Source organism: Leptonotus elevatus, chromosome 15 (genome assembly GCF_054856555.1).
Source record: "Leptonotus elevatus isolate MCC_2025b chromosome 15, RoL_Lele_1.0, whole genome shotgun sequence".
Taxonomy (NCBI): domain Eukaryota; kingdom Metazoa; phylum Chordata; class Actinopteri; order Syngnathiformes; family Syngnathidae; genus Leptonotus; species Leptonotus elevatus.
Window position 1 is genome coordinate 14,602,953 of NC_141253.1, and position 12,045 is coordinate 14,614,997.

The 12,045-nt window shown below is 38.5% G+C and overlaps 1 protein-coding gene across 1 annotated transcript in view; it reads right to left on the reverse strand.

Annotated features, from left to right (window-relative positions):
* Nucleotides 1-6,340: 6,340 nt before the first annotated feature.
* Nucleotides 6,341-12,045, reverse strand: part of onecut2 (one cut homeobox 2) — a 28,083-nt gene continuing 22,378 nt past the window's right edge. Inside the window, exon 2 of the mRNA XM_086097077.1 lies at nt 6,341-6,651. Coding sequence (XP_085953203.1) covers nt 6,362-6,651 — 290 coding nt within the window. The 3' untranslated portion in view covers nt 6,341-6,361. The remainder of the gene's footprint in view (nt 6,652-12,045) is intronic.

A 12,045-nucleotide genomic window follows, 5' to 3' on the forward strand; every position in this document is an offset into this window, starting at 1 on the left:
ATTTTCTGCAAAGTTTGAGAGAGCTAAATCAACCGTGAATCGTATTATTTTTTCAATATTATTTATATTTGTGCCACTTCTCTACATTTGTGAACAAGAAACAGAAAATGTGTATCAGGAATCCTAAAAATGTCCACTCTTTAATTAAAAAAAAAAGACAATAAATGGCTGCCTCATTCACGTCGTTTCTTTGGATTGGGTCTCTTTCTGGGGAACAGAGACCTTACAAAGGCCAAGAAAGGTGGAGATAAATAAAAATAAAAATCTGCATCACTATTGCAAAATCAAGAGTGGAGCTGTACGCAGACGGCACTGATGAAGAAGTAGAAATAAAATAGTTTTCTTTGGTTTCATCGAGACGATCAAAAGGGCAAATGGAAATTCAGTGAGGTAGCCTCTCTGGCTCTCACTGCTGAAATAGACTTTTCTTTGTTTTTACACGCACTCATTATTTTTCTTCCTGACGAGACAACCAAATGAGTCAGTGTGTTTGCGTTCCTGCACACTCACACACTAATGTCCTGATGAAATCTGATCGATGCAGCAGATAAAGAATGTGGAACTGGTGTGTGTTAGCATCACATCCCTTAAACAATAACCTGGATAAACTCTTAAGTTTTGTTTCCTATGTTGAGATATCACACATGTCTTTTTTTCTTTTTTTTTAAGAGATGTTTGCAACTTGGTTTAAGGGGGAAGTCAACCCATAAATGTATTGGGAAAAAAAATCCATAATATGCTCTATGCAGCCCCACTAGTCAAAACACGGCATACTGATTAATATTGCATTTATGGAATATGAGTTAAATAGCAAAATGCACCTGTTTTCAGCCATCTCAGGGGGCGGCCATTTTGTCACTTGCTGTCAACTGGAAAGGACATCACAGTTGCTCAGGTAGCGACCAATCACGGCTCATCTGTTTTCTAAAGTTGAGCTGTGATTGGTTGATACCGAAGCAATTGTGGTGCCATTTTTAGTCAACAGCAAGTAGCAAAATGGCCGTCCACCGAGATGGATAAAAACAGGTGGATTTGGGTTCTTAACGCGTATTCTACAAACACAATATTTATCAGAATGCCGTATTTAGACAAGTGGGGGCACATTTGACAAAATTTGACTTCTGATCTAAAAGCATAAAAAAATTAACAGAAACACCAACTGAATATTGTGATGTGTGTCTGCTAGATTTTGTTACATCAACACAAAATATGTTGCTGGTGCATATATTGTGATAAAAACAATTCTGGTTGCCAAGTTATTAGTCAGTTTCATATGTTGAATTTGTTTTTGTTTACATCTTTTGAATCCATTAAATGCAAAACACTATAAATGAGTATTAGAGCCACACTGAGAAGAAAAGCAAAGCATAACCAAAGCTGACCGTTTTTAAAACAGTAACTTGGGGATGTTCATAAATCGGAAGACTGAAAGTGGAAGAACACATTTTGCCTTTAAAATGTAATCATCTTCATTCACCACTGTGTTTGTTTTGAAGATAAATTATGTTATTTTAGTCATCAATGGTTTATTTGTAGGTGAGTTCTCAAGTATACAAACCATTTTATTCAAACCTCCCTTTTCACTCTGCCCACCTCAACTCTTATTTATTTATTTTTTATGCCAAATGTCATTTTTAGTATATGATGTGGGCCGCTAAAAAATGGATGGCGGGCCACAAATGGCCCCTGGGCATAGTTTGGACACCACTGGAATAGCCAAACAACCAGCATTAACCCTCACATTCCCACATTCCAGTTTTCACTGCATTCAACATGACTTTTGGCCATGTGGGTGGGACATTTTAAACAAATAATAACATTTAAAATGAAAAGTTTACTCTTGCAATATTATGACTGAGCTTGGAAGAAAATTATATTTTCAGTATGGCTTTGTCATAAAATACGAAGTTATCGAAACAACTTATTTTGGTGTGAAAAATAGGGAGTGTAATTGATCAAACAATTTAATACTATAACATATAAGAATACGTTCTTAACCAGGGTATGAGTTGCATGGATGTAAACACACACAGTTTATTTGCCTGTCTCAAGGATTCCAGTTATCTTTGGTAGTTCAGTTACATCAATGTGTGGCCCGCTCTTCACCTGAAAGACATTGCTTATTCAACAATGGTCAGCAGAATGCAAACAAATGACAAGAAAAGACCAATTTAAACAATAAATGAGCAGGAACAAAGAGAGATTCAGTGCTCGTCATTTGTTGGCCTTTTCCTTGGTTTTATGTTCAAAAATGAAACATCAACCCCTACTGACAAAAAATAAAATAAAAATACTGAGCGCATGAGTGGACATTCAGATGTAAGTCTAGTTTAACATTCCTACATTGTTCTGTCATTAAGTCTAAGCATTCATAAAATAACATTGCCTTTGCTTTTTGTTTTTGTTCATTTTTGTTTTTAAAGTAAAGCTAACTAAGAATAAATTAAGAGGCCTGGCATAAGCACTGCATCTTTGATGCAACTAACATTCTTAAATACATAAATATTCATTGAAAACAATTACATCTAATTAAATATCATTAAATTATCATCAAGTACAAAGCTAGTGTGTTCTAAACACCTTATAAATAAATACAGCATCAAACAGAAAGAAAAAGGAACATACAATGTAAACTTTGGCAAAACTAATCTTCATCATAAGGGTAAAGGGCTCAGTGGGAGATTTGGCAACACAATTTGTTCGCTTAAATTAGAAACATAAATTACATAAAATAAAATAAAAACACACACATTTAGCAAAAAATAAAAAATAATCCCACGTAGGAATGTAATACTAGACATAATTATTGGCAATCATTTTTAAGTACTTCGAGCAAACAAGCAATGAAATCCTCTTTGGAACATTTTTGGTTTCATACTCCACTTTTTTTTCCCTTTTTCTTTTTCTTTTTGTTTTGCCTGTAATTACATCCAGACATAATTGCAAGTGAGAATGGAAAATGGCCGCCACCCCTGGCTCCATAAACAACACCCCTCCATTGGGTATTGGGTAACACGATTGGAGGGCTCAGTGGGTGGGGGCATCTCTTTGGACTAGAAGCTTTACATACAGAAAGAGAGAAAATTAAGGATAAAGCTATTTGACCGATATTTGAGCAGTTTCTCTCAGTGTGTGTTGATGTTGTGTAATTTTGTTTGGTTTCATTTATTGTCGTTGTTCATTATGGAGCAGCAGCAGAGTTCCCCTCCTCTTCAAGAACACACTAATGTGCATCTTCCAAGCTACATGATCCTTCTCCAAAACGGTAAGGTGGGTTTTTGTGCAAGCTATGCTAATCGACAATGAACTCTGACAAATTTCCTGCTGGAATTTAGTTCAATTAGATATGTCAGAGTATGTCAGTGTGCTAGTACAGCAAAGAGTCTTTGGTATAAACTGTACGTCTCACATTAGCATCATTGTCACTCTTCTTGTTTTTGGAAGCTCAACAAATCAGTCAGCAGAAACATGAATGTTTCCTGTCGGACTGGATGGAAGCAAAACATAGCTGACGGAAGCAATTGTTAGCTAACAACTGTGTTAGCTGTAGCTGTGTGTTAGCTGTTGTAGTTGTTTTTTTTTAATGGTGACTGAATGAACTTCCTCCTGCTCAAATGTATTATGAACAAAAAGGCGGGAATTCAAAAACATTCCCTGCATTTAAGCCTGGGAAGTTCGGAGGTAGACTTGCCTTGCGGAGAAGCTAACAGCCAAAGCTAATGGCTTGATACTTTCTTACCTTATATTTACTCAAATTAGTTGTATGACGGCATCAGCAGGTGGGAATTTGAGTCAAAGCTAGTTACCAAAGATTAGCAAACTTGACTGGACATAAAGTAAACCCACGATATTTTGTAAGAAACAATGTAGGCCTTGTTAAAAAGTACTACAGCACATGGAAGAAAACGCAAAGCACGTCATGTGACAGGTACTCACAAGCTGCTTATCCAAAGTTGGGCTGTTACAAGAGGAGGAGAACTGCTTCTGGCATTAACAGTGAATCTTTGGTTTGTTAGCTGAGGTTTCTGTTGTTCGTTTAACCATTTTTACTTTGAAAAACTGCATAGGCACACGTTAAAGACACTCTTCAACCGTGAGAGACACATTAATGTTTGGACATTTGCGGGCTGGAGGGAAGAACGTTGATGACGCCGTCCCCCGTTTCCCTCTTCCCGTGTGGTTTTCCCTTTTTCAGTCCCCAACTTGGCCGGCCTGACCACACGTGAGCCAGAACAAAGCTATTCCTCCATTCTTGTGATGTCATCCATTCCTCGATCCTTGACATCGCTGAATCCACTCTTTTTTTAAATTTTTTTTTCCAAATATTTTTTTTTGTTTTTGGTAGTAATACTCTTCCATCTTCAGTCCGTTTGTTGGAACAGTTAGGTGCAGAAAAAGGGTTTTCTTTGGTTTCGATTTGTCAATAAATAGAAAAAGTCTCAATGTCCTCAATCTCAAGCCTTTGGCTTGCTTCTAACCAGGCTTGGACTCAGCCTGGGGGTTTCTAAAGGAGCAGGGGCTGCTGACTGGCGCCTTTGCTTTGGTTTGGTTGCAATTTTTTGGTTTGATAGCTCATGTAAGAGATGATTGATGAGGTGATTATGGATCGTAAAGGCTGCTAGAACACAGTAGGAGGTGATGGCGGTTGAGGTGTTTTTTGGGGGGGGTTTTGGTATTTACATCATATGCGAAAGGCTATACAGAGTGATCGTATAGGGTATACAGTATTTTGGTAACAATACGTGCTGGCCGACATTCGTATGGACATCACGACAAGCCTAGGCTGCAAGCAAATGTTGATCAATGACAATCGAGTCTTTATCAACCTGATTTGTTTGAAGTGCTACAACCTGTCCTTTTGCTTACGAGCCTAATGATCCTCTGCAGGAGACCGACTTTCCAGACATCGTCTTTAGATTGTCCTCTTTAACTATTACAAAGGCCCTGATTCACCTGGGCAGTCCACTCCCCACAGGATCAAAAGGCCTACTGTTGGTCTTTGCGGTGATTTGATGGCAGTCTTAGAAGGTCGAGTAGAAGATTTAAACCAAAAATGAAGAACTAGTCTTGAAGTCTGAGATCCCTCAAATGTGAATTTGTGAAATTGTAAAAACTGTACGATTCACTGCCACAAAGTGGCTTTTTTTTTTAGGTTTCTTTTTTCTAGTAGTGTAGATGGTTTCTCCCAGTTTACGAGTACAAAAGCACAGGCCAGATTGGTTTAGCATGACCGTGTTTCTGTCAGGTTGTCAATTTGGGGAAGACTTTTGGGAAAAGACTGAAGGTTGCGTGAGTGTGTGAATGTACAATTATACAGAACATTACATGATGAGATGGCGAGAACGCAGAGTGGAATTCAGCCACTGTTTAGAAAAATGGCATCCTGAGTTTTCTAAGATGCGAAAAACCACTCGGTTTGGCAGAGAGCTCCAGTTCTATTGCAAAACAAATGTGCTTCAACATTGTGCTCACATACCTTGTACATACTCTTATTCACCGTACTCCACTGAATTGGAGGAAAACTTGAATATTGGCTCAGACTGTGAGGAAGGTTTATGTGCCTGGGAGGGTACTAGTGTTGTATGTGTCCTTGTGCTTCCATTTTAAGCCATTTCCTAACTAAGAACTGTTGAATTTGTCTATGGTAAAACTGAAGCTTCAAGTAAAAACGGTAGCATGTGTTGAACTCTGTTTGGAAGGGAAAATGATTGGTTTTCTGTATGTGTAATCGAACTTGTGGGTGAGATTAATTCAGTGAAAAAGGTGACCGTTAAAAAAAAAAGAAAAATAATCAAGTCTGATGTTTCATTCGTGAGAAATCTTTCCATGCTCTTTGGTTTGGTAATAAGTAACCTATGTTTTGGACATCTGATGAAATGTCCATTCATTTTTAGCACAATCTGTAGTCATAAAGCTTTCATTGGTTTGTCCATTGGTTGATTCCTAGCTTATATTGCATAATAGAAAACATATATTGTCCTCTCGTCTTTGGTATTTGGGCTAGTGTGGCAGTTTCTTGTCACACATGAGACACCAGCAGTTTATTTTTTAAATATATAGTTTTGTTCTGTGGCAAAGCTTTTACCCCTCGGCTTTTGAATGGATTTGTATGAGTTTGGAAAAGGCGGTTTGGCTACAAGTCGTCACAGTGAGCAGCCCCTCTCTAAGTTTGTCACCTTTGACAAATGCAAACAGACAAACAAAACAAAAAGTCAAATGTTTGGTTTCCCGGTTTCCACTCCTTGCTTGGATTAGGCTAATCATGGACCCGTGCCCTCAACCTCGCAAACCCCCTACCGTAACCCGCCCCGCCCCGCCCCGCCCCAACCCTCATCCCTGTTATCTACCCCGCCGCCTATTATCACGCTTTGGTACAAGTGCTGGACGCTGAAGATTGGGCGCCGGGACTGGCTCCGTCGTCTGTCCATTTGTCCAGGCTCCGGCGGCGGGCGTTCATGAAGAAATTGCTGACGGTGGTGAGTTCGAGGCCCAGCTGCTGCGAGATGGTGAGCTGCATCTCTTTGGAAGGCCGCTTGTTTTCTTTGAAGATGGCCAGCAGCGTTCGCCTCTGCAGGTCGGTGAAGACCAACCGGGATTTCTTTGGTGTGTTGTTCCGCTCCTTTGCTGTGTCCTGCTCCTTCCGCTTGCATGCTACAACCCACGGGCAAATGAGACAAGAAATAGAAAATGTTAGAGTTGCTTATTCTTTTTGTCAATTAACATGATCAGTATTGATCTAGTGCCAAAATTAACCGACTAATCGACAACTAATTAATGATCAAATTGATCTACAACTACTTCAGTAACTGAGTCATTGTTTAGAGCAATTGTTTAACTTAAAATTGTCCATATCCTCTGATTTCAGGTCCTCAATATCTTCACATTCGGTACAAACAGTGAAAAGGTTAGCGACTCTTGCTTTAGAACGTCTGCTTCAAAGTCAAGACCAGGCCGGTGACCAGTTTAGCGTGTATCATGCCTCTTGCTAAAGTACATTAACCCTAAAAAGCCAACCGTATCATATTAAATGCAAGACATTTGGAGCCCTGTATTTCATGAGTATAATATTTGTTCCCATTAAAACCCTGACGTATATGATCTGACACATGCATTGGACAGATAATTTATTACAGTATCAGCCAGCTTTCCCAGCAACCTTGCAAGATCGCCCCAATTGAGAAAGGAGAGGCACCGATACTTATTAATAGTGGGAAATTTTCTTTCTGATTTTTGGAAATACTAATGTTTATTATTATATTTAAATGTATAGCATTGTGACCAGATGTATCAAATATGACACAAATTAAAAGTCATATGTGGAAGTAGATCTAAAAAACCCCCAATTGTTTGTTTGTTCAAAAGGACCAATAAATACAGTACTCTATTTACAAAGAATCTGAATTTTCTCTCATATATTTCATGGTTCAGGCTTTACAGGGTTAATTTAATTAAATTTAATACATTTTATTAATTATTATTATTATTTTTTTTAGAGAAAAAAAATTCAGTCAAAGAAAAAAACGACTAATCCAAATCCAATCTTCAACCCAATCTGCCGGGTCAAATAAATGAACCTAACCCAGGGTAAAAGTACCCCAATCTGCTCAAAATCCACAGCTACCCTTTGAATGACTACTTTCAAAACATTTGTTGTGTAATTGAATTATAGTCAGATGTAAAATAAGTCAAAGAGGCACAAACACAGAATAAACTGGACGCAAATCGTCGGTAAATTGATTTGTTTTTGTTTGTTTTTAATTACAAATAGATGTTGGGCTTCACAATCTACTTTATCTTGGAGCTATCAGCCTAAACTAGATATATGAAATGAAATATTACAACAAATCTACAGGTAGTCTAGTCTGAACAGGACATGAAAACATGAATGCGTTTTCACCAGCATGAGGAAAAAGTGCAGACAAGTGTCAAATGTAAAAGTAGAGGCATCGCAATCACTCAACACACTCACACAAACACAACCACTGCCGTCAAGGAACACGCTTGAGTGATTCAATCAGGGGAGTTTTCACCCTCTGATCGGGGTTACAGTGAGGATCGAATGCACAATTATATTATTCAAAAGGGGTTTACCGGTCTGAGAACAAGGGGGAGGGTTGAGAATAAAGCGGTAGGTGAGCGTAAAGAGGAGGGGTGTATTCTTTAAAGGTGAGACGGGATCAATGGGATCAATACGGCATGGTTGCTTTGTCTTTCATCAGCTCTCTGCCGTGAATCGGAGTGTTGCTAAACGTGTCCATAAGCACAGACAGTATCAGCAGAAAATATAAAAGATCACTTGGATAGTTGACCTCCTTCGTCGCGGTCACTGTAATAAATACAGTACTGTAGTAATGTCATTGTAACAGTCCCCCAATGAGTATGCTGCAATCAATGTTCTTATGTCCGTATTATTCAGGTCTGTATTATTGCACAAAATAAGAGCAGAGCAGCAGTCAATTCAATTCTTTCTTCATCAAAGAACAATCTACATCTACATTAAAATAGGAACACTCAGATCATTTTATGCAGCCAATTATTAAGCTGTACTCTCTTTCCAAGCCATTTGTCAAACATTTCTATTTGTCCCCGTGTGACCCCAAGACTCAACAAACCTATGGACTTGGCCCAAGTGATAGCACTGATGAACTGACATCTTGGATGAAAGTTGAAAGTCCACATAATGTGGACTTAGACTTTTTTTTTTTTAAATGATCTTTTTACCTGTAAATAGTCACAGAGGGTGTTGAGACAACCATTGGGTACCGTTTACGTAGCGTTCCTTTAATTACACATATAAAGGTATGGCAACTTATGTCTGTTAAATAAAGTGTCTCTGAACTGTAGAAAATGAATATATGGAATGCTATGTCATGTTTTTTCTTTGGTCTTTGTACATTATTATTTTGGAGTAAAATTTAATAGTTTGATTCTATTCTATGTTGTTGTTTCTGAATACATTATATGTCTCACTCAAAATACAGTAAAACAAAAATCCAAGTACTAAAAAAAAAAGAAGAAAAAGACTGCCAAGAAAACACATTTTTCACTGTATAAAATTGTATGACCCGTATATTCATAAATAATAGCTGATTAACCGATATTCAGTATTTCAGACTTCACATTCACGCACTCAGATATTGCAAATAAGAGCTTTAAAAACACATTGTTGATGAAGCCTCCATCATTGAGGCATTATTCCAACCCCTGAAGCGTTGAGTCAAGGGTTCAGGTTCAAGAGCTGCTTACATACAACAAACTGTCGAGTCCAGGGGCATCCCAATGTTCTTTTATTGAGACATTTATTGTAAATAAAAACGCAGATGAAAAGCAGACATGGGCTGAGACAAACAGACTGGAGTGGAACAACAATTGTAGAAGAGGAGGCGATATGAGAAAAGTAGAAAATGAAAACACTTTAGATGATGGAAGAGGTGAACGAGAGAATTGAGTAGAAGCCAGACAAAGTAGTATTGTAAAAAAATGTGTTAGCCTCACCCTGTTTGACTTTTTTTTTAAGGAACATTGCACATTAATTTATATAAATAAATATAAAATATAACATAAAATACTATTGGAAGGATTAGTAGGGCTGCTAGTTTACATCTATAATCCTTCAGGCGAGCCACACTACTTAGTGTACATACCAGTCTTTAACATAAAAGTGGCTCAAAGATGGAACATGGCAACATGCCCTTAAAATGAGAAATTTTAATTTCGAAAGCAACACCATAGTGACGTCAGAAGGCCCACCCAATGAAAGAGGGGCTGGTGGGGTGACTTCAGAATGCAAACAGGTAAAGGTGGATACCATGGCGGTGCAAACTTGTCCATATTTGGAAGTGCTTGTGTAGCAGCCAAAACCAAGAAGTAACAAGGAAGCTAGTTGGTCTATGGCTGCTAGCACGCTGGAATCACATTGTCATTGATGTGCCTTCTCACATTGCAAAACACTGCTTATAATACACAACACAAGTACTTTCAATAGAGATCCGGACGTTGACTTCACATGTCCAAAAATAGGCCTTAGCGCAGCCATTTTGGCAGCACAGACAATGCGTCTGCCACTTAAAGTAAACGGCAAACGCCACACTTTAACAATGATTGACAACTGTCGTGGACCAACCAGCTGCCACAACATGAAGAGGCAAAAAAAAAAGAAAAAAAGATTGAGCATTCTCCAGGCTACCAAAAGAGGAACCAATGTATAGCCAATGTTGCACTTTGTACATGGAGGCTAAATCAGCAGATGCTAACTGTTACCACACGCAAAATGTGGGTTTTGTTCATTTGTGCTGCTACGGTTTAATAGATATTACATAATTGAATTTAATAACCGACCAATACCATAAAAAATACTTTTTACGACATAAATGACGGCGGCGGCAGCCAAATTACCAGATGCTAGGTTGCTAACATATAACAAATAACACTGCCAAGACTTGCGTGAAACTGCTAACTTCGATGGCATTTTGACTACACATAAAGGGGAAACAAACTTGTAAAGCCTTTGTATGATCAGATTTGCAAGCATTCAGCAGTGTAAGAGAGGGGGTAATACCACGTAGTAGCGTCGCCGAGTGTTGAGAGAAATAGTCACGTGACGTCCGGATCGCTATTGGGCAAGCTTGCGCCGGAAAGCTGTTGTCCTTGCAAGCTGCACCTTGGCACATACCAAGAAAACAAAGTGCAGTGTGAAAAAGCCTCAAGTCTCCTCCACCAAACCGGAAGCTTGGCATAGTACCAAGACTGGACTGTGAGAGGCGGCATGGTACCACAGGGCATGATTAATTGTAGAAGTATAATAAATGGAGAAAGCTAGCACATCTGGGGAACTACAGTATGGTTGCAAACTGTTGTCGTTTTTAGCATTTTACCATTTTAAATTACTTGGGAGTTACAAGACACATACATCATTATTTATGAAAATGATTCCTGTCAACTAGTGATGGGCAGGTCAATCCTTCTGAAAAGTTGGATCTTTCCATTTAAATAGTTCCAAAAGGTTCATTTCTGGCTAAGTGAAAATCTAAATCTTCATTTTGTGTGATGGCTTTTTTTGCAGACTTGCAACAGTATCCACAAGGGAATAATCACTGACATTAAAACACCATAATACTCCGAAACCAATTTGGAGAACAAAAAAAACACTTGGAATTGGAATAACAGAAGCTTCTGAATTATACAGTGGTGGTATCATATTTAATTTCATATGATGTGTGCTATCTTAGTTAGAGAGAAAAGTTTGTAATGATTCATGCTTCAACCCGCGCTCCATCAAATACTTGCCGGATTTCTCAACACGCTTCAAAGCCACAATTTGCCCCATCAATACGTTCAACAACTTGATTCTAATGACTCGTGTTACCAACAGATGAATAGAAAAGCCTATGCAGTTATTCTAAAAAAAGGGAAGACATGTTTACATTTCACTCCTGTTGACACTTGTGGTGCTAATGGGATGATTTTTTTTTTTTAGTCTTTGCCTCATGTCTGATCTTTTGTCTCTCCATCAGTTTTGCTTTCATCATCATTCTTTTGTCTCCATTAACTCCCTGCACCATTGTCTTTCTTTCGTCCATCCTCCTTCACCGCCACCCATTGTTTTACTTCTTCTGGCCTGCTTGCATCACTCTCCCCTGCCTCTCCCTCATCTTTTCTGACTTGCTTCATCCATCTTTTTTCCTTTCACCATGGCTTGCCTCCTCTTGCACTCTGTATCATTTTTTTTATTGCACCATTACCACTTAAGCTTGGTATCCATTACACTGAGGGCATGTAAGTGCAGTAAGTAGTAAAATCGTCCTTCAACATACATTTCACTGCTGGAGTGTGGCGCCACATTTTGGCACATCACAACACTCCATCAGGAGCCGGCAGAGCTGAATGATTATTTTGTTCAATCTTTTGTCAGCAACTTGTCACTTGTGACACTGTTTCTCCCAAATATTTACACTGTTAATTGAGATTTGAGTCCTCACAATCTATGTTCTATTGCTGAAGTCTAGTTGTGGTGAAAGGATGACAATTTTATTAATCTTACAGGTT